This window comes from Microchirus variegatus, assembly GCF_963457635.1.
Source record: "Microchirus variegatus genome assembly, chromosome: 1".
NCBI lineage: Eukaryota > Metazoa > Chordata > Actinopteri > Pleuronectiformes > Soleidae > Microchirus > Microchirus variegatus.
The window spans coordinates 32491929-32519758 of NC_139802.1; the positions used below are offsets into that span (position 1 = coordinate 32491929).

At 39.6% G+C, this 27830-nt stretch overlaps 1 protein-coding gene across 7 annotated transcripts in view; it reads right to left on the minus strand.

The window, feature by feature from the left end:
* The window catches only part of LOC310937596 (diacylglycerol kinase zeta-like), a 114159-nt gene that overhangs the window by 60671 nt on the left and 25658 nt on the right, over positions 1–27830 (minus strand). For 6 of the 7 annotated variants that reach the window (XR_014593020.1, XR_014593021.1, XM_083901894.1 and 3 more), the window contains exon 1: positions 6209–6260. Coding sequence is in view for 1 of the 7 variants with exons in the window: in XM_083901896.1 (XP_083758022.1) it covers positions 23241–23362; positions 23733–23864 (254 nt within the window). In the remaining 6 variants the exon portion in view is untranslated. Of the gene's footprint in view, positions 1–6208; positions 6261–23240; positions 23363–23732; positions 24079–27830 lie in introns of those variants that run through there. The other variant, XM_083901896.1, reaches the window with a different exon arrangement.

Genomic DNA, 27830 nt, shown 5'->3' on the forward strand with positions numbered 1-27830 from the left:
GCCTGGTCTGGTAAGTTTGTGTCACTGAAGCTTAATCTGAACGAAGGATTTGAAACTCTGACGTCACGAACAGTTCACAAAGTCTGCATAAAGGGAAAATAAATCTGGAAACACATTCTCCAGCTATCTTAGACTTAAATAGATATAGATTTCATGTTCCACTCCCTGGCTACGACATCAAAACAAGAGAAACGTGTAATTGAAAACCATTACCAGGCTTCTGTACAAACACATTTGTTTTGTCAGCTGTTTAGACAGACAAAACTCATCTGAGACCCAAAAATACAGAGCAATGCATGCTCTGCTGATATATTCATCTGTTTTAGAGGCCATCAGTGCTCATACATCAGCTACATTTCGCTTGTAGTAGTTGAAATATGTCAGAAAAAGAGCTTGTACTGCAGTGATCTTTCACGAGCATGTGCCTTTAATAACCAAAATTGTCCGGGCCAATTTTCTGCATCATTATCTGATCGTTATACAACTCAAAAATCAATGTCAGCCTCAGAAATGTGATCTGCTCAGCGATGATTCTTTTACATGTCATCAACAGAAAAAGCTTATGCATAAAAATGACTTCCCTCACAGTTATAAACTGCTTTTCTCTGCTACTTCTCTCCACTAAACCACTCTCTGTGTTGCTGTTATGTAACAGATGCCGTCCACAATGATAATCCCCTACCATAATGGGGAAGAGCGAGGGAGGCATGAGATGAGGCGACGTCAGTAATGGAACATGACCCACCTGGGTGTGTATTTACATGTCAACAAACTGAAACGCTCTTTGTTTGGCTGAATGTCGACTGATAATAAACTCCTTTTAAAGACAGAGCAACCAAGGATGAAGCAGTGTGCAGTCAGGTTCCCGGGACTCTGGAAGTGATCTTTCATTTTTCCAAGAAGTCGACTTATTTTCTTATTTTATTACTCTGTTGACCTTTCACCTTACTGAATCTGGATCTTGACTTAGTTGTTTGTGTCTTAAAAGTCAATAATGACACTTCTGGGAAAGCAGCTTTTCTCAACAGAGTGCAGGCTACGGTTCAACTTCAGAAGCTCAACTTCAAACTCAAAGGGTTTGTTGGGTTTGTGATGGCTGCCAGGAAAAATTGATTATGGCCACTTGCTCACCTAATAAAATTCATGTCAGCTGAGGTTGCACTATTTTAGGAATATGTTTGCTGCTCTATTATGTTATTAGCCATTGTTGCACCACTTCTGTCATAGCAGTTAAATCCTGGCAGATTATTTTCCTGATTAATGAAGTTGTTTTTTATCCTCGCATACAAAGTGGTTTAATGGTCTCAGCACAGTTTTTAATACTAAACAGAGATACATGTGGTAACACTTTAGATTAGGGAACACATTGACTATTAACTCGGTGTTTACTAACATATAAGTAGCATACTAGCCCTTTATTAGAAATCATTAAGCACATATTAACATCTTATTATACCTCTATTACAACATGAATTAAGATTTTTCCTACATTAGGTGTTAACACGTGCTGAATATTTACTAATAAAGGTCACGTATGCTACTTATATGCATGTTAGTAAGCACCAAGTGAATACGTGTTCCCTTATCTAAAGTGTTACCAAACATGTTTATAATAACAAAACTTTTTAGTCACATTTTTAACAGTCACAGCTTTTGGGTCAATTTTTGTAACTTCAATTGCTTGATTCCAAGTAATACATATTTAATATTACATATAAGAAGGAATATATATATATACACATATATACATGTATATACACATGTTTATGCATATATATACACATATACACATACATACATATATTATTATAATAATAATAATAATAATAATAAACAAGATCTATCCACTAAAAATGGATTGTTAAGTGAATCAGGAAAGTAAGAATATAATAGCAGACTCGGCTGGTTGCAACAACAACTCTGCTTGAATGTTCTATGAGAAAATAAGTCATTCAGACATGGATATTTGGGGATACGGCCTGAAGTGAGTGGTGGACTCACAAGAATACTTTTGTTCTAAGATAAATACAACAACAACAACAAAACAACAGCAGTGTAAGACCTCAGCTGAAAGAGCAACCAGCTGACACTGACCTTCATGGAAAGCAGGTTTTTGTCTGAGTGCGTGCTTCTTTGTGACACTATCCAGAGCTCTGTGCCTTTGGATTAAATATTTACATAAACACAGTAGTGTAATATGCAAATGTTTGGACATAAAAACTGCACTCACACCAAGCTTTCCAAAGAAAATGAGAGCTGTGGGAGGTTTAACACCTTTCACAAGGCTCTGACATGTTTATTGTAAGATGACATATTGTATCGTCTACAGACAATATATCACTTTCATAATGGAATGTGATGTATGCTTCAACCTGCTGCTTCTGCTACACACAGGACAAATGAAAAGGTTGAAGCTCGGTTTGGCCACAGGCTCTGACCTTCAGTGTAGATGTTGTACACTGCTGCACTCGCACAAACGCAACTGAAATGCAGCTCAGTCACTTTGAATGGAGCTACATTCACACGCTGCTGAACCACGTTGGTCAGGTTGAAACTATGTTTATGTTTTAGGCTCAAATGCTGTGTTTCTGTCACAGATTTTGTTCACGAGTGGTGAAGCAGTCGTCACGTGGTCATGCTAGACCAATATGGTGACTGCTTTTTGTAGACAGAATCTAATATGGATCCATGGTTTCAGAACTTAATAGCAACAATAAGGAAAATACTCAATTGCCTTCTCCAAAAGTAATTGGAAAGGTTAAGAAACATAAAGAACCAAAAAGGCAAATAGACAATACACTCTTAGAAATAAAAGTGCAAAGTAGAACCCTATAAGGTTCTTCAGCTTGACCTCATAGGAGAACCCTTTCTGGCTTTTTATAAAGGTTCCACCTGGAACCTTTTTGGAGGGTTCCACCAAGAACCCTTTTAAAACCCCTTATTCAGAAAAGGGGTCTTAAAGGGTTCTCTGGATCAAAATGGTTCTTACTGGAACCATTAGTGTTACCAAGAACCCTTGAAAAAAACCCTTCTTCGGGGAAAGGGTTTTTCAGAAGCAAATGGTTCCAGGTAGAACCCCAGCCCTTGTAGAAGGACAATTTTGGAACCCACATTTCTGAGAGTGTAATATGATCTAAGAAAGTAGCGTCTCAAAAGTGTTACAACCCATTAATGTATTTGTACCCTACATAAATGTGTATATATACTACCCAGATCCCTCCTCTTACAATATGATTGCACTGTATTTTAATATAATTAAAAATATAGGCCCATGTATGATCAGTTTTCATACTCCTAAATACTTTAATGCATTTATTGTAAGTATCATTGGACAAAATCATCTGGTAACTGACTGTAATATGATAATCATCATCAGGTGATGGTTCTGCTTACAAGTTTATTACCACAAGAACCACAAGACCACTTGTGAAACCGTCACATTTGAACAGATGTCATTTAAGTTCTTTGGCGCCGAGGTGAACACAAAAAGGAAAAAACACCGAGCTACCACAAAAAAATAACAATGTTTCCTGAGCCTATATACATCAAGTGTCAGATATAAAACAGCATCTGTGAGACCATTGACAGATTCTCTATAGGTCTACATTATAGAGAGCAATCCATGCACAAAACCACCATCTTCATGTATAATCATTCGACTTCAATCTACTTTTAGAGAACATAGCAAAGTATTTTCCTCATCATCACGACTGCTTTCTGAGACCACAGAAGCATCCACTGGATTCGGTTTGCAAAAAGCAGCCACCATTATTGGTCGCTTCACCACTCGTGAACAAAACCTGATTACGCCAAGATCGAACCAGTGCCGGATTAAAACACTGATCACAAAAAAACTGAAGGATTATAATATAATTTTTTTCGTTCTACACAAACAGATCTTTTAAATCAAGTAAGAACGATGTCGTCACTTTCTAAACACATTTCTGGGGTCACCTTAAGGCCTTTTAAGCAACATGAGCCACAAGGAAAAACTGAGGAAGCAGAATGGAACTCAGCCATTATTAATTTGATGATTTGCACCTGTAATTTTCTTAACTAAGAGTTTTTCTGATGCACAACATTGACACTGAACAGCTGTCTGGCTATTGCCACTATATCTTAAATTGATTTTTGGGTTTGTGGAGCCACAATAGTCTCTATTAAGTGCGAAAACTTCACCTGAATTTCTATCATACTGGACATGGTGTGTGTTTACCAGACCCACGCATCTTTCCTTCCCTTCTCAGGGTGGAGATGTTTTCACTCCAAACAGAACTTCTTATTAACAACCTCTCTCTCTGTTATCGGTCTAAATGGTGACATGTTTTTCGTCCAAACACCTACTTTAAAGGGATAGTTCATGGTTTTTTGAAGTGAGAAGGCACTGACACCAGCATACCAGCGTACCAGCATACACTAAAAACATAGACAGACATCTATATAATACCGAGCCATGCTGCATTTTTGCCTCTTTATCTCACAGTAAGACAGCCTTTTCTGTCAGAAAACTGATGTTTTGTGTTGTGACACTCTGTAAACGAACTTGACACTCTCCTGAACCAAAGTCCAAAGAGAATTTAATATCACAGCACACAGGAGTTGTTGATCCACTGCTGGTTCCATCAGTAGGTTCATATGTGTTTTTGTTTTTTATTTCAGTCTTTGAAATCCTTCATTTGGATTTACCTCAGTGACTCAAACTTACCAAATAAGGCAGCAGTAGACCAGCAGCTCATGAGACCCCATGAGGTAGAAACACAAATTTTCTCTATGGAGTTTTCACGATCTGTTTACCTCTTCTCATAATTAATTACCCACTGATTTATTTAGTTGCTTCTTGTCATGCTCTTCTCTTGGGCCTGATCCAAAGTTAAAAAAGCATAAAACACCATTCTCCTTGTAAGTCTCCCTCAAGTTCTGAGAAAAAGATATCGGTCTATTGAGCTTCCCAAAGCTCCACTGCGTTACTGTAAGCTCTGCAGAAATACCAGTGGTGTGTTTACTGCATTCAGTCATGTCTGGTCCTGCTGTTATTACAGATATATCAGGAAATTTCATTTGACATGTGTAAGGACTCGCTTCTTTTGTGTGGTTTTTTTTTCACAGCTGAAGGATTAAAGCAGCCATTCCCACACAGGAATGCTGCCGCCCTATTTAAATTTGGGAAATTATCTTGTGACAAAATTCACACACACACTTTCCTTTTTCCACCTTAAAGGCACCACTAAGACATACTGAAGTGCCCCAGTTGGAACGCGAGTGGTCAACAAACTGTTGATGAAGAGGTCAACTGCTTGTCTCATAAAATCTGCGTCTGCTGAACTCGCCAACTATATTCTCTACTTTATCTCCCAGTCAGACAGTCTTTTCTAACTATAAACTGAAGTTTGTAAACCCGCTCACTCCCTGCACCAAACTAGAAAATCAGTGATTTAACACACATGATAACAGGAGTTGTTGCTCCACTGCTGTCTCCATCACACAGTTCAGAGTGAGTTATTTTGTGACTTCTGTGTTTGAAATCCTTGATTTTGGACACAGCTTCTGTGTCTGCATGAAGTAAAAATGCAGATTTTCTCTATGGACTTTGGTGAGGGCAAATGAGAGATTTACAAACTCACATTTCCAGTCATGAAACACTCATGTCTAATGGTGGGATAAAGCAGCAAACATATTACAAGACTAAGATGCACAGCGTTAGGCGCTCATAGTCAGCTCTTAATATAGATCAATACCTCACAAAACCACACTTTGACTTAAGTTTGTTAAAAATATACTAAATAAAAGTGATCACAAAACTCAATATTGTCCACAATAATCACCGTACGACTGAAGAATATACTTAATGCATGGTACACCCTAACAGAAATACAGCTTTGAACTAAAGCTGTGACAAACACAGATGTGTTTAGATTGACATAATCCTCATTAAGGACAAGTGATGTGACTTTGTTTTCAGCTACAGTAGTGGGAAACCACTAACGCGACCTTGCCGTGGTCAGTTTATTGTCATGCCTTATTTGTCACAGATGAAGAGGAACACAGCACTGCATCAGACCACTGACTAATCTGGTCAACAAAACTGGTGATAATCCGAAATAACATGGAAAAAGCACCAGATACAGATTACTGCCTGCAATATTCTAGTCTCAACAAATCTACTTTATCGTCATAAATATGCTGAAAGATTAGGAAATAAGAAGCCGACCTGAAAAAGAAGGGAGGACTATCCATCCATGCCTCCACTCTTGTCTTTTATCTCGCACTAAACCACAGTGTACAGTGACACCGTGAACAGAGCAGAGAGAGAGAGAGAAAGTGGGCGTGACCCAAAAGAGGGAGCAAGCCTGAGAGGACGAAAATAACTAAATGCACTTCCTCGACAAGCTGAGTGCAAAACTGCCTGATAAATGTTCACACACATGCACACGCACACGGTGAGAAAGAGGAAGCGGAAAAAGGCCTGTGAAAGAGCAATAGTGACGGTACGCCCCTTTTATGTGGCACACTGTCTGTGTGTACATCCAGAAGGAATGTTGTAACTCCAGGTGAACATTCTAAATAGTAGCTTGAACACTGATCATTAATAATTCCATCACCTTTAAAGACATTCTGGCCTCACTTCACAGCACAGCTCAGCCCCACTCACTCGTATCATTTATAAAAATGTTCTTTTACTGCATCTTTAATCTTATTCATAGTTTTGTCCTGTTTTATTGAACAGTTGCACCCTCAAGATTCATGATTTAGACTCCGTCAAACTCTGCAACACTTTTCATTTTAGTTTGCTTTACCTTTACTCGACTTAGAAGTCCCACTGAGGACAAAATCTCTTTCACAAGTTCCTGACTGGACCGAGCCAAAACAGGGTCAGTGGTGTCAACCAAAAAAAATGTGTCACTTAACACTCTGCTCTCATGTCCTGCACCTGTCCAATTTTCTTGCGTCACAACATCACCGTATTTCGTTACGTAGTGTGACCGTTAGTCACCGTCTTCATGGAGAAGTTTCACCTTCAAAATGCTGAATCACATCGCTAAGTAAACGGCATCCTCTTTGATGATATCGAGAACTCAAACAAATCCATTCACGACCAGAAACAAAGAAAAAGCAGCACAAGTATGTATGGAGACAAATAAACAAGCAGCAGCTGAAAGAGCCAGCTGGAGTTGTGTGGTTACACAAAGACGACATTGCATGACTCATTAATTGTCCAGTGCATGAGAATTAGTTAGAGTTAATGGGGCGACTTCTCCCCAGAAACACAGGCTCTGGCAGGTTTGTCTGTTCACACTGCTGTAGAAACATGATGGCACAAAATGGCGACCCCTGTAACGCAAAGGCCCCATCAATGCATTATCAATAACATAATGTCCTTGGGGTCCCACACTCCATGGCAGGAGAACCCACCTTTCCATGACCAAACAACACTGCAACATTCTGTAGCAAAAGTTGCTCAAAATAACAAACACTGACATTACATTTATTGTCCTTATTTAATAATAGAAAGTCAAAGACATAATTCAAATATACTTTAAGTATATACTATGTCCAATCACCTGTGAGACAGTACGAGCTACGACTATTGACAATCACAGTGCGACTGTATTTGACAAAAGTTATTATTCACTGAAGAAGAACCCATCAGATAAATGTTTGCTGACATTTTACGAGAGGTCTTTATTATATATATACATATATATACACATATACATACATATATATGTAAATATACGTATGTAACTACATACATATATATGTAAATATATGTATATTTGTATATACATACATATATACGTATATATGTATGCATATACGTATATATACGTATGTATGTATGTATATATATACATACTGTACATACGTATATATACATATATATGTAAATATACGTATGTATATAATAATAATAATAATGCATTATTATTATTATTATAGAGTTCCAGAGGCCCCCCGCCTCTGGAACTCCCTCCCCCCCCGGCATCAGGAACATTGTTTCATTTGCCATCTTCAAATCCCACCTGAAAACCCACCTTTTTTAACAGGCCTACTCCCTCTGACTCTCTAACTCTCTACCTGTTGCTCTTACCTTTTGTTATTTTTATTTTGTTGTTGTACGACGACCTTGAGTGTCTTGAAAGGCGCCTTAAATATAATGCATTATTATTATTATTATAATATTTAAGGCGCCTTTAAAGACACTATTCCCTCATTATTTCATCTTCAATGACACAGGTAAAAGTTCTGGAGTTGATTCCAGGAGTAACATTTGCATTTGGAATCTGTTGCTGTTAACTTTCTATATGAGATCCAAGAAGCTGTCACTGTCAGTGAAGCAAGTCATCATTAGGCTAAAAAATAAAATTAAAAAACATCAGAGAAATAGCAAAAACATTAGGTGTGGCCAAATCAACTGTTTGGAACATTCTAAAAAAGAAAGAACACACTGGTGAGCAGAAGAATTCTTTCCCTGGTGAAGAAAAAGCCATTCACAACAGTTGGCCAGATCAAAAAGGAGGTAGGTGTTTGTGTTTCAAAGTCAACAATCAAAAGAAGACTTCACCAGAGTGAATACAGAGGGTTCACCACAAGATGGAAACCATTAGTGAGCCTCAAAAACAGGAAGACGAGATTAGAATTTGCCAAACAACACCTAAAAAAGCTGTTATAATTCTGGAAGAACATCCTCTGGACAAATGAGACCAAGATCAACTTGTACCACAGTGATGGGAAGAGAAGAGTGTGGAGAAGGAAAGGAACTGCTCATGATCCACAACATACCACCTCATCAGTGAAGCATGGTGGTGGTAGTGTCATGGTGTGGACATGTATGGCTGCCAATGGAACTGGTTCCTTGTATTTATTGATGATGTAACTGCTGACAAAAGCAGCAGGGTGAATTCTGAAGTGTTTCCAGCAATATTATCTGCTCATATCTAGCCAAATGCTTCAGAACTCATTGGACGGCGCATCACAGTGCAGATGGACAATGACCCAAAGCATACTGCAAAAGCAACCAAAGAGTTTTTTAAGGCAAATATGGAATGTTATCAGTCAATCACCTGTCTTGAATCTGATTGAGCATGCATTTCACTTGTTGAAGACCAAACTGAAGGGAAAATGCCCCAAGAACAAGCAGGAACTGAAGACCGTGTCAGTAGATGCCTGACAGAGCATCACCAGGGATGAAACCCAGTGTCTGGTGATGTCTGTGCCTTCCAGACTTCAGGCTGGAATTGACTGCAAAGGATTTGCAACCACGTATTATGAATTTAAGTTGGATTTATGATTTTTTAGTTTGTCCCATTACTTTTGGTCCCCTAAAATATGGGAGGCACATATAGAAAGTGTTCTAATTCCTACACCGTTCACTTGATTTGGATGTAAATACCCTCAAATTAAAGCTGAAAGTGTACCATCAGAGCACATCTTGTTAGTTTCATTTCAAATCCATTGTAGTGGTGTATAGAGCCAAAATAAAGAGAACTGTGTCGATGTCCAAATATTTATGGACCTAACTGTATGTACACATATACATACATATATACGTATATACATAATAACAGGACACAAAACTCAAAGTGGATACTGTCCCTTTGATAATCAATGGGGAAGTTGATGAATAGTGGCAAACCAATAATGAGCACAAGCCTTTGACCACACTAATGGAACATGTGAACACGACGCAGCATCTTGTGCCTTCCAATCAGGCCACAGACGAGCCAAATTAGCTGCAAGTGCTGCACAACAAGACCGTGCTTTCCACCAGTGAACACTGACAATGGTTTACTGGAGTGTCTGGTCAAGCTGAAGGCACAACTGTCACCGTTGTTTCTGTTGGCATGACAACGGCACCCCCCGTTGCTGTGGGAATCGTGTCCCCTTGTCCACATGATGACGAGTGACCCGCTGGCAAGGTTAGACACACAAGAACACACACGAATATAATCCTTATCCTGCCCTGACTTACCGGTACAGCAGGAAATGGCACAGTGGGAAAAACCCAGGTCAGATTCTTTCTCAAATGTGTGACCTGCATCTTTAATAAGATCTGACGCCTTATCAAATTAGCTTCTTATCTAAAGTCTACAGATGTGGACAGGTGAGAGGTGATGGTCTAGAGTTCAACGTCATTACATTTATTATAAGTGAGCAAGGTTTAGAGTCTCTGCAGCAGTCTAAATTAAGGTGTGTGTGTGGTCTCTGTGTTATTCATGTAAGTCTGTTTACACATTCACATTCTGGAGACTTGCCTTCCTTATTGGGACAAAAACTCCACATAACATACATTATTTAGTCTTACGGTCAAGACATGTTTAAAAGTTCTGATATGATTAGGTTTAGATCGAAGCTATGGTAAAGTTAGGTTTAGGTGGTTTAGATGGTTATGGTGAAGGTAAATTTAGATTGAGGTCAGGTTTGGTTTAAGTTAAGATTAGGTTTTTAGTGAGGTTAATTTGAGTGATTTAAAAAGTTGCAATGTCGTTTTATAGGAGGTTTTAAGTCATGTAAAATTCAGCTTCATTTTCTTCATACTCTGAGACATGGGCGACGTGGCCTCTGAAGACATTGCACACACTAACCCACACATACTAGTCCACGACTTACAGTGTTTGAACAGAATATTAATGTAAACACTCCAATAATCCAGGCACCCAAACCCCCCATTGCTCCCCGGGCGTAGAGACAAATGCTGCCCACTGCTCCACTCAATGACATCAGTGCCTCCCAAAATGCTGAAATCACGGACAGCAATTATGGCAGTCCAGAACCTGGTCCCGCTTACAATTTTATATGTAAAACATAAAACGCAACAAGCCACATTGCCTGAATATTAACCAGTCACTATTCTTTACTTTATTATAACTTGCTTGTAGATAAATTAGGTGTTTGCATGTATACAAAAAAGTTAACACTGACCTAGATAAATCATTAACTACAGCTCTCTTTGAAATGTATATTGGAATTTACTGCAAGATTTGGACAGTTGAAAATACTGTGACACCGCAATGTTGGCCTGATGGTGGCGCCATTCATCGGAAGAACCTGCACCCTCAGAGCAAGAGTCTGCTACTCTTTCTGATCTTCTATATTTAATTTCCTCTTATTTTAGATCTTTTATGTGTGTATTTACATCCAGGTAAGACACATTTGCTGGACATAGACATCTCAGCTAGCTAGCACAACAAAGGCATTAGTGTAGGTACAGTGACTCACGATTAAAAGCGCGCCAAGACACCACGTTTGAGGAGGAGTTGAGCTCACTATGGCTACCGTGTGTCTACTAGAGAGAAACTATTTTCAGCTTGAACTCCATAATTATTTACGAGTTGTCCCATGTTTTCATCTTTTCACATGTTAGTGAATAGTAAGGTTTGTTTTAAGTTAAGGTGAGGTTTAAATTAAGTCACTGCAGCTGCTCCTTCACTGCTGTCTTTGTTTTGCTAGCTAGCTAGCTGAGATGTCTCTGTCCCACAAATGTGTCTTACCTGGATGTTGAAGGGTTACATAAAGGTTTGGTTGAAGTTGAGATTAAGTTTAGGCTAAGTTTAAATTCAAATTGAGGGTGTAGTTGGGTTTGGTTCAAATTAAGGTTAGGTTAAAGGTTAGTCTAGTTGAAGTTCAGGTTTAGGCTCCAGTTGCAAAAGGCTTGCACATTTACAATCAGTTGTTTTAACCAATGGCTCCCCCTGCTGGTCACCGTCACAGATTTAAAGCCATTTAATGCATCCTCTCTTCTCTCATTCCTTCTTACCTGCGGTGGAAGATCTTGAGTCCAGTGAAAGACTTGGAGCAGCCGCTCAGCATCTCATTCTCCTCCTCGACACAGAGCGGAGGGTTGGACGGAAGGAGGGTGAAGGAGGAGCGGCGAGACGTATTAGAGGAGGAGGAGCTGTACTCTCCATCAACTTCTTGTACAACTGAAAACACTTCTTCTTCTTCTTCTGCTTCTCTTTCTGTCTGTAAACGTTTTTCTTCACTCGCCACTCCAGCCTCCTGTCCCAGATCAGTGTTCGCGTCCAGGTCCAGATCCATTACAAACAATGTGTTCAGCTGCAGAGGTCACATGACCTGTCATATTCTGGCAGGATAAGCATTCTGAGCAACAAAGATCAGCAAAAAGAGTCTTTATTTCCTTAGATTCCCAGAAGAGTTGTTGTTGTTTGGAGGAATCCAATGTATAGGAGTCTATAAAATGTGCTGCCTCATACAAGAGACTCTGACTCTCACAGGTGCTTCACTGCAGTCTATTCATTTGAGTTCTGTGACCTCTGACCTGTACCACTGAGGCTAAAATGTGTACACTGTGCTCAGACTTTACTTAAACTGCGAAGGAAAGCACTGAAAACCTGACTTATGTTGAAACAAAGTCGCATTCAAAAAAGTTAGCAAACACAGTAAAACTAACAAACAAACAATGAACGCTCTTTACTAGACTTTTATGACTTCAAACATGGCTGCCCTACACAGGAACGAGGCAATAATCCAAAGGTCTTTTTACAAGACGCATAAGGTGTGTATTTGTGTGTGAGTGAGTGTGTGTGTAGTGAGGGATTAGTGTTGAGTCCTGAGGGAGAGATAATCCCCCCCCACATTCCTCTCCACGTCTCCGCTCCGTACGAGTGCTGTCAGACACAGCACTATCAGTATCAGTCCACACACTCTTCCTGTGGCTGTCACTCACTCTTCTCCCCTTCTTCTTTGTTTCTTCTTGCCTTCCTGCCCGCCTTCTCTTCTTTCTCTTCCTCCTCCTTCTTGGCTATGTTCAGCTTGTTTGTGTCCTCTTCTTCTTTTTCTTCTTCTTCAGTTTCTCACAACAGTCACTTCCACGTGAGGCAAACTCGGACACACACACACACACACAGTCTGGACTTGATCTGCAATACTTGCCCGGCTAAAACCAGGAAGTGCAAACTAACAACACTGAGGACCTCACTCTTAGCTGCTCTACCACATGCCTGACTGGAAATCTCTCACTAACTAACTTCTGGATAACTCCTCTCATCTACATGATATAGCATTATATCCAGTAAAAATGACACATAACATACATTTAGGGCCATAGAATGTTTAGTAGTTTAGTTTTTTAATAGTCTTAGAAGACTTGACAACTTCCATGTGCCAAGATTACAAAATTGCTAATTTTCTCAACAATACAAACACAGGAAGCTACCAAATAAAACTTCTTCACATAGAAGGTTTTTACACTTGAAGGAGGTGGAAAAGTTGGGGGTGTTGATAAAAAAAGGTACACGGCAACGACTGCAATGGAAACAGATCCAGTAAGGATTATGTTTTGAAATCACACGACAGTAACAACACCCTTTAGGCTACAGGCTTCTACATAACATTTTTCTGCACTGGGAAAATGGAGGACGAGAGGAGGAATGTGTGAACTAATGAGGTAACCACAACATTCCTTGACAAGTAGTGCTACTACTGTAAATACTTGAATTATATCATTACGTTGTGCCTTCTTATCCTGTGATGCACCACCTACAGCTTATCTTGGTGAACTAACTCCCATTATTCATTTCACAGCAGTGGCTAATAATAGTGAACCTCCCTGTCTTGAGTGATATTAAAGTAAATAATAATAAATAATTCAAATTTACAGTTATTAATTACAGTTTTATTTAGTCTGAATTTTACAAAGAAAATCACATTTCACCATCGTCTGTGCAGAATCTACAGACTGAACTAACTTTTACTGCTCGACTGGAACTAGGGCTGCAACAATTAATAATTAACCACACAACTATTTTAATAATTAATTAATCTGAGTGGGTTTTTTAACCTTCTTTGGTGAGAATATGTTCTGGTTTCTTTGCTCCATATTACAAAGACACCATTAAAGCTCAAATATATTTGGTTTGCAAACAAAACGAGACATTCAATCCTCATTTCGAGGTTTGGCAAACACCGATTAACCTTTGTCAATGTTTTCTGACTTTTTATGGACCAAACACATAAATGATCAGTTGAGATAAAAAAAAATTGATGAATATAATCAGTAGTTGCAGCCATAATTTGAAAAAACAAACACACAGGCCCTTCTCTATGTGCAACTTTATTTGACCACATGAGGGTGCTGTGTAACAGAACTTGCAGCTCTTCCATTTCCTGTCGGATTCAGTATCCGCCTATTTAGGTTCCTTTGAGTATGTATTTTTATTTACAGAAATAAAGCAAATAATAGAATAAAATGACATAAAATTGCAACAAATATACTGCCCAACCTTTAAGATGATGACATTCTGAAACACTTAAGTGTCATAGAGGAGCAAAGGAAGCACCAACAACAGGTTGAAATAAGAGCTAGAAAAAAACCCAAATGAATAAATGGATTAGAGTTGCAACTGATGATTATTTTCTCGATTATTCGAATATTCGTTTGGTCCATAAAATGTCAGAAAACGTGGAAATGATGATGTTCTCGAATGTCTTGTTTTGTCCACAAACGAAACTGATTCAGTTTGAATGATTTTTTGTAAAATGGAGCCAAAAATAAAGAAAATATTCACATTTAAGAAGCTAAAGCAATCAGAAATCTTGCTTGGCATTGCAATTAATTGCTGCATCGACAGAATTAGCCGTCACATCACAGGTGAAGGCAAACACCACTAAAAGAGTGTTTTTAAAAACAGTAATAATATTATGACTTGATTCTCAAAAGCTCAAATATTTTCTTCAATATGAGCCTGCTACTCCATTGTAGTACTACTACTACATTTACATGAGTGATATGTGTTTTCTGTGAGGCAGAATGTTGCATATTGGTCTTACTGACAACAAAAAGATGTGTTTTCATATTATATTATTATATTCATATTATATAGTATGCATGTTCGGTGTGTAGGAGCAGAAATCAAAGGAAAACAAAAGAAAAATGGCTCTTATTGCTGTTATGGTCCAATATGATGATGGTTCTCACCCACCTTGAAACACAGGATGCATCTTAGTGCTTTTTTTTTGCACTCACACACACACACACACACACACACACACCTGTCTCTTCCTCTGGTTATCACTGTCCCCGCTCATCTGCCGCCCACTCTGTATTTCCATGACAAACAAAATATCACTTGACAGCACGACGCACAATTTGGAGAGAGGTCCTTCAACACCGCCCCCCCCCCACCACCACCACCACCACCCCCCACCTGACCTGATTTTCTCTGTGTCTCTGCGACTGATTAAAAATTGTCATATTAATCCTCAACCTGACCCCACAGCAAACAATGTTCCTAATGAGATGCAGAGCACAGCACAGCAAAGCACTTAGCCCTTTTCTCTCATTAATAACACTGCAGAGACTAACATGTGATACGTGACATGAGCAGGGTGATGCTGTGGTGATCACAGCTACAGATGCAACTGCGTCTAAAAATAGTATGAGACTTTGTTTTATTGATCAATCTGCCAAATAAGACTTGATTTTATCCAAATATATGGTATTAACGCTTAATACAAATCAGTTATTGTTGCTGCTGTCACAGAGGCAAAGCAACCAGAGAATGTTCTGAAGCTCAGTATTTTATTTTGTACTATAGAGAATTGATTAATAAATTACAACTCTAAATATATCAACATTGAAAATGAGCACATGTCAAAATCAATTAAATTACCTTAATCTTTCACAAAACAAGGGGGTATATGTATGAGCAGAATTAAAGCAATCATATTTATTATTATTATTATTATTATTATTATTATTATCAGTAGAATTAGTCGTAGCAGTGCCACCTCATTGTGGCATTAAAAGTGACAATAGTAGTGTAAGTAGTGGTAGTAGTAGTAGTAGAGGTAGTAGTAGGAGAAGCAGTAATAGATGTTTTAGTAGTAGTAGTAGTAGAGGTAGTAGAAGCAGTAATATATATAGTAGTAGTAGAGGTAGTAGTAGGAGAAGCAGTAATATATGTAGCTGTTGTAGCAGTAGCAGTAGTAGTAGTAGAGGTCGTAGTAGGAGAAGCAGTAGATGTAGTAGTAGTAGTAGCGATAGTAGTAGGAGAAGCAGTAATAGATGTTGTAGTAATAGTAGTAGCGATAGTAGTAGGAGAAGCAGTAATAGATGTTGTAGTAATAGTAGTAGCGGTAGTAGTAGGAGAAGCAGTAATGATGTAGTAGTAGTAGAGGTGGTAGTCGTAGGAGAAGCAGTAATAGAGGTAGTAGTAGAGGTAGTAATAGATGTAGTAGTAGTAGTAGTTGTAAAAGTAGAGGTAGTAGTAGGAGAAACAGTAATAGTTGTAGTAGTAGTAGTAGTAGTACCAGGAGGAGGAGGAGGAGAAGCAGTAATAGATGTAGTAGTAGTAGTAGTTGTAAAAGTAGAGGTAGTAGTAGGAGAAACAGTAATAGAAGTAGTAGGAGGAGGAGGAGGAGGAGAAGCAGTAATAGATGTAGCAGTAGTAGTGGCAGTGGCAGTAGTGGAAGTTGTTGGAGTAGCAGTGGAAGTGGTAGCCATAGTAGTAGCAGTAACAGTGGTAGTAGTCGATGTAGTAGTACTAATAGCAGGAATAGTAGTAGTGGGAGTAGTAGCAGTAGCATGATCTTATGACATTTTCCATTGAGGTCAAGGAAATGTAGTAAGGAAAGGTGATTTCGATTGCAATTCTGATCAAATTTTTACAGATCCATCTCAGTCTGAACGTCTCGATTGCTCAGATAGGATTTCAAAGTGTCATCTGCATCACTATTACCAAGACTCAAATGACAACAACAAATTAAGTAAATCCAGAGAGATGGAAGTTAGCGGAGGCGGTGCGTTAAATGATCAACAAGTTGGAAGACAATAGTTAGACAACAATATTGCATCTTCCAACATCAGCCTCACATCACAATTAAATGTTAGACTTCCTAATCTTAATCTGTCACACAGTTTAACTGGAGGGATTCTAGGAAGAGAACAGGAGCAAGAGACAGATAAAGACAAGATGGTGGCAGTAATGCAATATTCTGTGAAACACCACTACTATAAATAACCAGCGAAAACTAACTAACAGCGCGGTAGAATGAGCAGGGAAGCAGATTAGCTCACTCAACGCAGCGGTCACAGGCGGTTCAGCAGAGTGCTGCTACTGTGGCGTCAGTGTTTACTAGGTTTTCCGCAGTCGCCCACTCAAACCAGGTCACCAGTTCACTGAGTGCAGCACAGTGGAGTTGTGTGTTGCTTTCCCACTGGTAGAGGGACACACAACTGCTATATTGTATTGGAAATACATTTCAAAGAGAAAAGATTGAGAAAATGAATGAAATAACAGTCAGGAGATAAATGACAGGAGATATAGTTGAAGAAATGTTCAATTAAAAGCTGCTTTGAAAATGTTAAGGATTAATACTCCTGATAGAGAAAAGGAGACTACAAAGGAAGCACACCATGACACCGACGCAGGCTCAGAATGTTGGACACAAATCTGACCGTCAAGACGGCTCAAGTGCAAATGAGGTTTTTGTTATGAATTCTCAGTCGGCTCAGATGCAGAGACACCAAGGTCATCGCTGAAACCAAATGTCCTCGATGTTTCAGTCGACGCATGAACAGTGGATATTCAGAAATGTATTCTTTAATTATTTTGTCCAATACAACTCTATTCAAGAGGTACGACCTTTTGTGAAGTGGCTCGATTAAGTTTTTCCTTGCTGGCTGCTATGTTTTAACTGAGAGATGGCATGTGTTACTCTGGCTCGTTCTCTGCACTGGGGGTGCACACATCGCAGTCGCTGACTATGTCTAAGTACGTCATACAACCCCACCTCAAAAAAAAACTGTCCCTGTAAGTGCAGGATTAAAGGTATTCAAACAAAAAACAGGAGCTCAGGAGATAATATGAATGCATGAGATAAAGAAGCAGAGTCATGGATTACACATAAATGTCCAAAAATCTAGTCAATCAGTGACTTTACTTGTGCTTTCGTAAAAAGTTCATCAAAGTATTTAGATAAGAGATAAGTAGTCTTTTATTAGTCCCACAACTTACTAATGTAAGGTGTTAGTCAAAGTCAAAAACAGGTTTTTTTTTGGCTTAACCCTATAACGCCAAACGTATCATATGTGATGCATTCGTTTTTGAGCCCCCCACAAGAGCAGTGTGACAATTTCTTCCTTGACAAACCCGATGTATAAAATGATGGGAAACCCGACAGAGATGCAAGCACTGCGTAGGCCAGTTTGCCCATGTGTACTGTGAGAAATGCAGAGTGCATCTTTGTCTGAACAACTGTTTTCAAGCCTACCATCACTCAAAATTAAAAGGTTGTGAATCGCAAAATGAGTAAAAATAAGTGAAATGTTATGTCTTTCAGACTTCCACCCTGCCAGTTCCATTGCAAATCAAATATGATACAAATTAAAACCCCTATATGGAAATTGATATTTGAAAAAAATGTTGTTTGTTTGTTCAGAAGGACCAATAAAGGCTCCAGTTTCAAAGAATTTGAATTTTCTGTCAATTATTTAATGGTTTGGGCTTTACAGGGTTAATTTGTTTAGTTTCAGCATCTATTGTCACATTCTTTAACTGTGACAATAAACAAGACAAGAAACACTCAGTTTGCACTCACTTTATCACCTTAAAATACTGCACATTGAGAGAGTTGGGACATTTCTGGGTTGTTGGGCGAAAACTAATTTGCTATTTTGGCTTTTTGTCTTTGCCATCTGTGGCTGCTCCACCATCTGACGTGCTAATGTGCTACATTATGCAACTTTGTTTTTTTTTTTTGGCTTGAGGCAAGAGAAGTCCATTGTTCTTCCCACTCCCACGACTTCTTCCGGTCAAGTCAATGTATCAATAATGTGTCGATCGCGATCATCGTGTTGGGAGCGTCAGTGTGTTTGTTGCCCCGAGGCTGACGCAGAACCACCACAGACAATACAGCCATCGTATGGGAAACGCAGAAAATATAGATAGTTGAAGACTTGTTTTTAGTTGATGCCAGAAGTTTAACAGCATTAAAACAGAAATAACATCCTCCACAAAGATGATGTCTCTCCTTAACGTTTACATCCCACCCACTCCTGTCAGCTCTCAGGTCAAAGCTATGGCGCCCAAACACTGGAAGTTGTGTTGTAACTTTGCAACAGTTTTTGGTCACTTGAGTAATATTTCTTTGTTGCATTAGTTATATGAGGTCATATTACCTCTGTATTTGTATGCTCTCTATAGCTGCGCACAAACACAGACCAACAAAATAAAGTACAGACAGAAGGCCTGTACTAAAAACTTTCAAATTGTTTATCACCAAAAGGTAAGATAAATGAGTTTAAAGCAGATTTGTATAGTTACCGGAACACTATTATAAACCATGGCAATTCTTAACAAGATAATTATGACATTAAGTATTCATACCGCCCCATGCCTACTCAGTGTCATCATGAAAATTAGTGATAATTACAACTTCCTTCTCCTCTGCCAACTCTGAACCTTCTCTGAGTCTTCTAGCTGCAGCCAAAGATGAACATTTAACACACGCCACAGTATTTCCTGACAGCTGATGATGATTCCAGTTTCCCTGAAGTACAGAAGTGTGTGGGGGCTGCTGATATCAAATCCTGCATGCTCATCGTAAAGTTCATGATGTTTCCTAACACACACACACACACACAAACACACACACACACACACACACACACACACACACACACACACACACACACACAGGATCTGGGCATCTATCCTTTTAAGGACACTGCATTGAATTCCATTCATTTGGACAGCCTTAAATTGACCTACACAGAATTCAGATTATGCCCAGTTCCTCAGAAATCAGGTTGTGCCTCATTAGGACCAGGTTCTGTCAGTGCTTATGCCAGAAAAGGTCCTAAAGAGGCAACAAATACAAAAACAAAGATAGCGAGAGAGAGCAGCAGTGCCACAGATACAGCTGATCTTTACATAACTGCACAGTGAGTCAGGGAAATTGACGGATGTGACAGCTGGCACCACCCCCCAACAACTTCTGACACACACACAATAATCCTGTCTGGATTACTGATTCTATTGAGATTTTCCTTCTGTTTTGTGTGACATAAGGAGCTGTGTGATGCCCAGCTTCACCGCGTCTCTGTCTGACCTCAAACTCCCAGCCTTTCTCGGAAAAAAAAGGTTCACCTGAAATCGGACACAAGCGGAGGAACCTGTGAGATGGGACCAATCGTTTATTTAATTATTTAGTTCAACATCTCGCTTGCCTAATACTGAATCTGGCTCTCAACACCCCCAAATAATCAGTGTTTCAGCATGTTAGATGGGAACATGTTCTGGTGTGTTGACAGGAAAGGGGATATTTGTTTTTGTGGATAAAGCAACACATTCAAGGACATTGTAATTTGAGGTTTGGGAAACATCGATTTTTACATTTTTAAATTAACTGAGAAATAATCACTCTAGCTGCTCTTGTAGAAACCAGCAAGGTTCAGCAAGTCCAGCTTTAATCAGCAGATTTGTGAGGAGCAGGGACGAGGACAGCTGTTGAAAGAGAGGCCCGCTTATGAGAAGAGACCACAACTAGATTAGCGATTCACACACACCAATGGTGACCAAGGCAACGGACAGGCCAATATTTCATTCATAGAGATGGCAACAGCAACAAGCTACAGCATTAATATTTAAAGAGGATTGCAATGTGTTTCTGACTGGAAACTGAAATCCAAGTAAAAGTATATGTATACTGCTTAGCTCATTAGGACAAAAACGCTGAAATCACATTTGAACAGATTAAAAACTCCTATGTCTCATGATGTAAAATTGCTGATTTTTCTGTGTGGACTTTGGTGTATAAGTAAGTGGTTCACAATGCAAGGCCTTTGGATTTTCAATATTTGAAAGTAGCATAAATTTGAACTTTTGAAAGATACTGGCAGCGCTATTACAGAGCATCAAACCTCAGTTTCCAAATCTGTTGGTTTATTGTGTCTCCTCTGGCAGCCATTTACGTTAAGCTTGAAATTCAATCAGTTGCATTGAACTGCATCTCATATACTGTACACGTCACTCTGCAATCGACAATTGCTGTCTGTGACCAGCACACAAACACTACTCACAATGGACAGTGAGTCATCCTTCCAGAGCTGTACCATCCATTAATTTCCTAACAAACTAAATTAGGAAAATTCAAAACTGTAGTATGTAATTTGTAAACAAAAACAAATGTCTGTTACATTCAAGTCATTTTCAACACTGCTGATCTGTTCATGAAGACCAATCTGAGGCAGAATAATTACAACAACAAAACGTACATTATACACAATTTCTGTAGTGTAAGGAGAATGAAAGTTACTGGGTTTACTGTATTATCTATATACTGTATGTAGCATGTGGTATAATAAAAGTAGTGTTTATGAGGGATATCCAAACTGCCAATCAATTGTATCAAAACAGACTTTACAAAGAATAAAATTGACCAAGACATGCACATTCTCACTGCACATAGCAGTATCTGTGTAGGTTGTGCTGATGTATGGTTTTACACGCATGCATTTGTTCTGCTCCAGTCCAAGGACTCATCCAACACAGGGAGTCAGATAAAGGTAACCAGGCAGCTGTGATCATGTGACCTACATATCTTGAGTCACATGGTAACATGTGGTTGTATGTGTAGGTGGGCGGTTAGAAACATTGATCGGTGGAGAACTTGTGAACACCTATTGAAACTCTTTCAACCTCAGTTGATTTGGTTGCATCCGTCACACATCTGCTGTTTACATTCAAGCACGGTCGTAAATGTGTAAATGCAATGATCACCTGGTTACTGGTGACAAGTTGATGCTGCTTGAGTTAGGATGCAAGAATTGCCAGTCTTTAACAAAGGGTGCTCGAGGTAGGATGCAGGAGTTGGGGTTTGCACGGCAATGAGAGCTTGTTAGGGTCCAAGGATGAGGATGCTAGAGTTGGGATGCAATATATAGGGCTCTAGCATTAGGGTACAAGAGGTATGTTAGGATGCCATAGAATCCTGGCATCAGAATTAGTAAATTAGGGTTGATTGAATGCAAGAATTAAATTGCTTTAATTAGGGTGCAAGAGTTGCACAAATTAGGGTGCTATAGTTTGGATGCAATTGATAGGGCTCAAGCATTAGGGTTAAAGAGTTCGAATGCTAAAATTAGGATGGTATAACTAAATCCCTGGAGTTATAGGTGCTAGAGTTAGGGTGCAAGAATGAAGGTGCTATAATTAGGATGCTGTAGTCAAGATGCAAAAATTAGGGTTCTAGAGCTTGGATGCAAGAATTAGAGTGCTTCAGAATTTGTGTGCTACAGTTAGGACGCAACTATTAGGGTGATGGGCAAATTAGGGTACTAAAGATAGCATGCAAGAGTTACGATAGAAGAATTTGGGTGCTACAGTTAGGATGCAACAATTAGGGTGCTAGAGGATGGATGGGCAAATTAGAGTACTAAAGATTGCATGCAAGAGTTAGGATACAAGAATTAGGGTGCTAAATTTAGGATGCAAGAATTCGGGTGCTCGAATGTGGATGCACAAATTAGGGTACTAAAGATAGCAGGCAAGAGTTAGGATGCAAGAATTAGTGCTAAAGACAGCATGCAAGAATTAAGTTGCTAGATTTGTAAGTGTTAACATTGTTTTGGGTTCATAGCTGACCGTCAAGTCATGGCAGATGAAAACCAAACAGAAAGTAAATGCTGTCACTGTCTCCAAAGGTCTTTGTTTGTGTCTGCCCAGACTAAAACACAGACATGTTTTTAGTTGTCAAACTACAATGGAGACAGTTTTTTATGAATATGGAGTTGAATTTGAGCAGCCTATTAGCATTAAAACTATAGTTAAGTTAAGAACCTTGAGCAGGAAAATGTGAATGGTTGTTGTTGCTAAAATAACGATAAAGACCAGCAGTAAGCATCACATCACATGAGTGCTCAGTAAATACAGGATGCTGGATTTACATTGAAGGTATCAGGGTGGAAGATATTAGGATAAACATTAGTTTGAGTTAGCAAGAGGAAATACTTTGGTGGAGCTATTGTACTTCGCATTGACCAAAGGTTTAATGTCTGGCCAGGAGGTTACATTTTCACTTTGAATGAGATTTTAAATATGCATGCCATTGCCACCTCTTTTATCTGATACATATCACACACAGGTGTAGGTGGATACCATCATGGAATGCAAGCCAATCAAGCCAGGAACAGGCTGCTGGAGTGGAACATTCAGGTCAAACTGGTTGACAGTAACAGTGGGCCACATTCCACCTTTTTACTGTACGGTTTCTTTTCCTACCTGTAAGACACCTGCTTTCTGAGGGTCAGCTGGACAAACTCCTCCTCCATCTGGGACATGGACAGCTTCTTCTCTGTCTCCAAGTTTTCTTCCTCCACCACCGTTGTCATCTCTCCTGGCACCTGCAATAAAACACAAGCAGTTTCGTATCTATTATTTATGCAAAGTTTTAAATTAAACACACAAAACATTTCATCAAGCACAATGATGTTTTTCAAAATAAAACAGTATTTACAGCATTTTGCAAAAACACTACATTTAACAAATGCAGCATTTCAAAAAACACATGTCACAATACACCAAAACAGCAATTTCACACAATACTTCCACATTTCACAAAACGTTGACCACCACAAAAACCGCATAGTGCAGCTTTAATGCCACTTATTTGAGTGTTAGTGTGAGCCTTTAACACAACATAAGTGCATGTCCTACATATTAAAAATTACATTACTTTGTGTTTACACACCGAAAATGACAACACAACCTCACCTGGCTGCTGGTTGGTTCCCGCTGCCTCCGCGGGCTCCTGGGACTCTCGTCCGCGGCGATCGCGTCCTCCTCCTCGGACACGTCCTCCAGTCCAGGCCGCTCCAGCACCGGGGCGGCGGAGTCTCTCATCATCCCTGCGGTTCTCTCACCGTCAACCACTGTCCTGGTTCGGGCTGATTGTTGACACTCTGAGCTGCTTCCTGGATTTTTTTTTCACCCTTTTTTTTTTCTTTTTTTACAAGTCCTGACTTGGTGCGTACGTTTGACAAACGAGGCACAGCTCAGTCCCGTGTCCTCCGTGGATTATTCAGTTGTGGACCGGCTCCGCTGCGTGGACACCGGGTCACTGTGAGTGGGTGAGGGGGGGAGACAACACAGTGGATGGAGTGAATATCGAGCTCCACGCAGCGACGAACATTCGCAGTGACAGGTGTCTGAAGCAAGAAATCAGCTGTGGACACTTTCTCTCTCTCGCTCTCTAGTGTGTGCGTGACAATAATACAACTACTCAAAACGAATAAATGACAGGCTCCTGCAACAGCTGTATTCTGATTGGTCGGCGAGGTGACCCCGCCCCTCATATGTTGACAGAGTTGGCAACTTGCTAATAATATGAATTATTATTATTATTACAGAATACTATTGCGTAACAGTTCATGTTCATGAATTATACATTTTATCATCCCATATATTTTTTTAGTTGCTATCCACCAGGGCCGGCCCAAATCTTTATGGGGCCCTAAAATGAATTTGGGGGGGGGGGGGGGGGGCTCCCACCACCTAGGACAGGGGTCTGCAATCTTTAGTTTGGATTTTTTTTTGTTATAAATTTTATCTGGAGCCACAAACCTATGATAAACAGATTGCTGCATTTATGAAATTGAAGAATTACAAAAAGAACTTTCTGTTGACATGTAAATGCTGTTTATACCCAAACTCTTGGGTACACAGAATGTAGACCATGTCCTTCCACTGTTTGGGGGAAATTAATGAAATTAAAAGTAATCCACTTTGAAATAAATGAGAATAAAAATTAACCCCACAGTTTGCAGACCCCAAACCAATCAGAGAAGCATGTCTTTAACTATAACTGATACACATGTACCACTAAACATTGCATTAATTATATTATAGTTGTGTTATTTACTCCAAACCAGTCACACAAAAAAAGGCTGAGATTTAATTTGCACATAAGTGCGGTAATACTGAACTTGAATGGAGCAGCAGACATTGAGTAAACCAGGAACACTAGATGTGCAACAAAAAAAACCAAATAACTGATGATGAACAATATTTACATTCATATGGATTGATCTAAAAATATCTAGCTTGCTTTAATATGTCAAAATAGTTGTACCCCACACTAATATTGCGTAAAAAATAGCGAAGCAGCTGCTTAGTTCGTAGTATGCCTTGAGCCGGCTGTGCTAACCTCCATCGTAAGCTCCTGATTTCACTTATTCACAGCCTTTTCCTGCTATATCCCCCCCGTTGAAAATTAATGGTGATAGATGGAGATAGGCATTCGATGCATGATGAGTTTTGCCGTGAAAAGCACACGATGGATGATGCAGATGCCTTGCAATGAAAGGTATCCAAAACTGGAACAACGATGACGGCGATAACTAAGGAAAGCAAGGTCACTCGTTTTTCATATCATGTCCTTGACCTTTAAAATGTCAACAGTGCTTTGGTAGACACACCAAATACAGGCCACAATTCTACTCTTTGTCCCCTCTTGCAACAAAAACTATTTGCTCAAACACATAAAGTCAATAACGTATTCTGAAGATTGTGCACTTCTATATTTATTTTTTCACAACTAATATAGTGACTCCCTTTTTTTTTTCTAAGACGGTGAACTGGAGCAATTAATTCAATCAGCCCCCTGTGGAGAGTAAAGTGAGGTTTGGAGTTTCACCTCACTCCTGCTGCTGATTATGAAGGATGGGCTGCTCAGTATGAGTCACTCTTTTATTCATGGACTCGCATAAAAGAAAAGAGAACACCCAGTGGACTAACGGTACATTCTGCTCCCTGTATCGTCACCCACTCTTCCTCCTCGCCCCCTTATTTTGAGGAAACTTTCCAGCAAATCGTGAACAAAATGAGACCCAAAAAATTAAAGGGCTAGTGTAGAATACCTGCTTACGTCTAGAGTACCTTAAGAATGTATCTCCAATTTAAAACTGGGTTTCGCTGTTAGTCATGTGTGTTTTTTACATCACGACACAGTAGTTTTTGATGCACCACTACTTCCATCATTGAATCAAATGTTTTATTCTGTGTCTTCAGTGTTCACTGTCCTGCCTGAACAAGGCTTTAACTGATGTTGACATAAATCTACTCATCCCGGCTATTTATGTAAGACACCACATAATGATGGCTGACCTTTGGAACTCCTTTGGAAAATGTAATGCTAAAATGTCAGTGCTACGTTTTTTAACTGTGAGCTGCGCTGCGCCTCACAGTTGTGCAGCCTGTTCAGGATCAGCAGGGAGAGCTCCAGGAATCCTCCCACTGCCTCCTCCGTGCTGCTGAGCTTGTTATCGCACACTAAATATATCACACAGGACATGAGTACCAGAGCGACTCTACCTGCTCTCATAATGTATGTAGAAACGGACGATTTATCATTACCCTCAGTCTTTACAGCAGCAGGGAATGTCACTGTTTACTGTCAATGTAATTTTTGTTTGCTATAAATGTGTTTCAGTGACAAAATATTTACCACTGCAAGCTGAGAAGTGAGAAGAAGAAAGTGGAGGGTAAAAATAAGTTTTTCCTTCCCAACTGGCAAAAGCAACTTTAGAGGGATTGTTCAGACTAGAGCTGCAACTAAACATTATTTTCGTAATTGATGAATTGACTTAAACGTACCAAATGAAGCTAGCATGTCGCTGTGAGCTATAAACATCAATTTTCTTTATGGACTTTGGTACCTGAAGCTTAAACCTTTAAGCTTAATTTAAAATGTGAACAGCTAATTTGAGTAGAAGACTTCAACTTCAAAATGCAAAAACAAGCATGTTCAGGTCGGTTTTTCCATGCAAAAATGACGACCTCCTTCAAACCAGGCCCTTGCACTTTGTTGCTCTGAAGCAATTTAATGAATTAATTATGCAGGATTCCTGAAGTTGATTTCAATACCTTTTTAAGACTTTTTAAGAGAACGCTGAGTTTTATTGTATTCTTAGTCTCTGCAAACACTCTGAAAAATCCTGGAATAGTGATGTAAGGATCCCGTCTCCTGAATAGCAGATCCTCCTGCTCCGGGCACTAGTCCGGGCACTTGTCCGGGCACTAGTCCGGGCACATCCTGTTGCCTACATTGAACAGCAGAAGAAGAAGAAGCACATCCATTGTGGAGGTATTTCACTTGCGACAGTGTCTTCTGACTTCTGAGGGGGAGCTGTGCTACTGAGAGCTGGTGTGCTAATTACGTCACTTCCAGGTACCTGGCCAATCACAAGACAGTTGGGAAAACTCTCATTGGCTGGCCAATCACAACACAGTCTGTCTTCTGGGGGTGAGATTTCGGTCTGAAACAGCGCGGCTGGCACAAGCTTCAGTGAGGAGATATTTTGATCGACTGGTTTGCAGCAACCAGGAGGTTTTTGACCATAAAAACAAGTTAATGTATGTAAGTAGACCTCCATAACTAACGTATGTGCGAAAGGACCACTCTATGTGAGCTTTAAGACCTTTAAGACACCCTGTTATTACCAAATGTAGCCTGTAACAGAAAGATAAACATATGACAATTAGGGGTGAGGAAATCCAGGAGTCCATTACATGTGCACCAAGCCTATATGTGTCAGTGGAGAACACTGCTAACAATATTACTATGAATAATCACAGCAATAAACTTCCGTTACATAAGCCTGTACGTGTCCAGGAGGCGTTTATCACTGATGGGAGTCCTTCTGTGGCGAGACACCTTCTTTTGCGAATACATGACATGTACGTGACGTGACTATGTACGTGACGATAACGATAATGTGCAGTATGTTATCGTCACAAATGAAGAAATATCACAGCTGAACAGATACAGCTGTCTCGTCTTCAGAACAGATGAGAACCCAGGTCTTTGAAAGC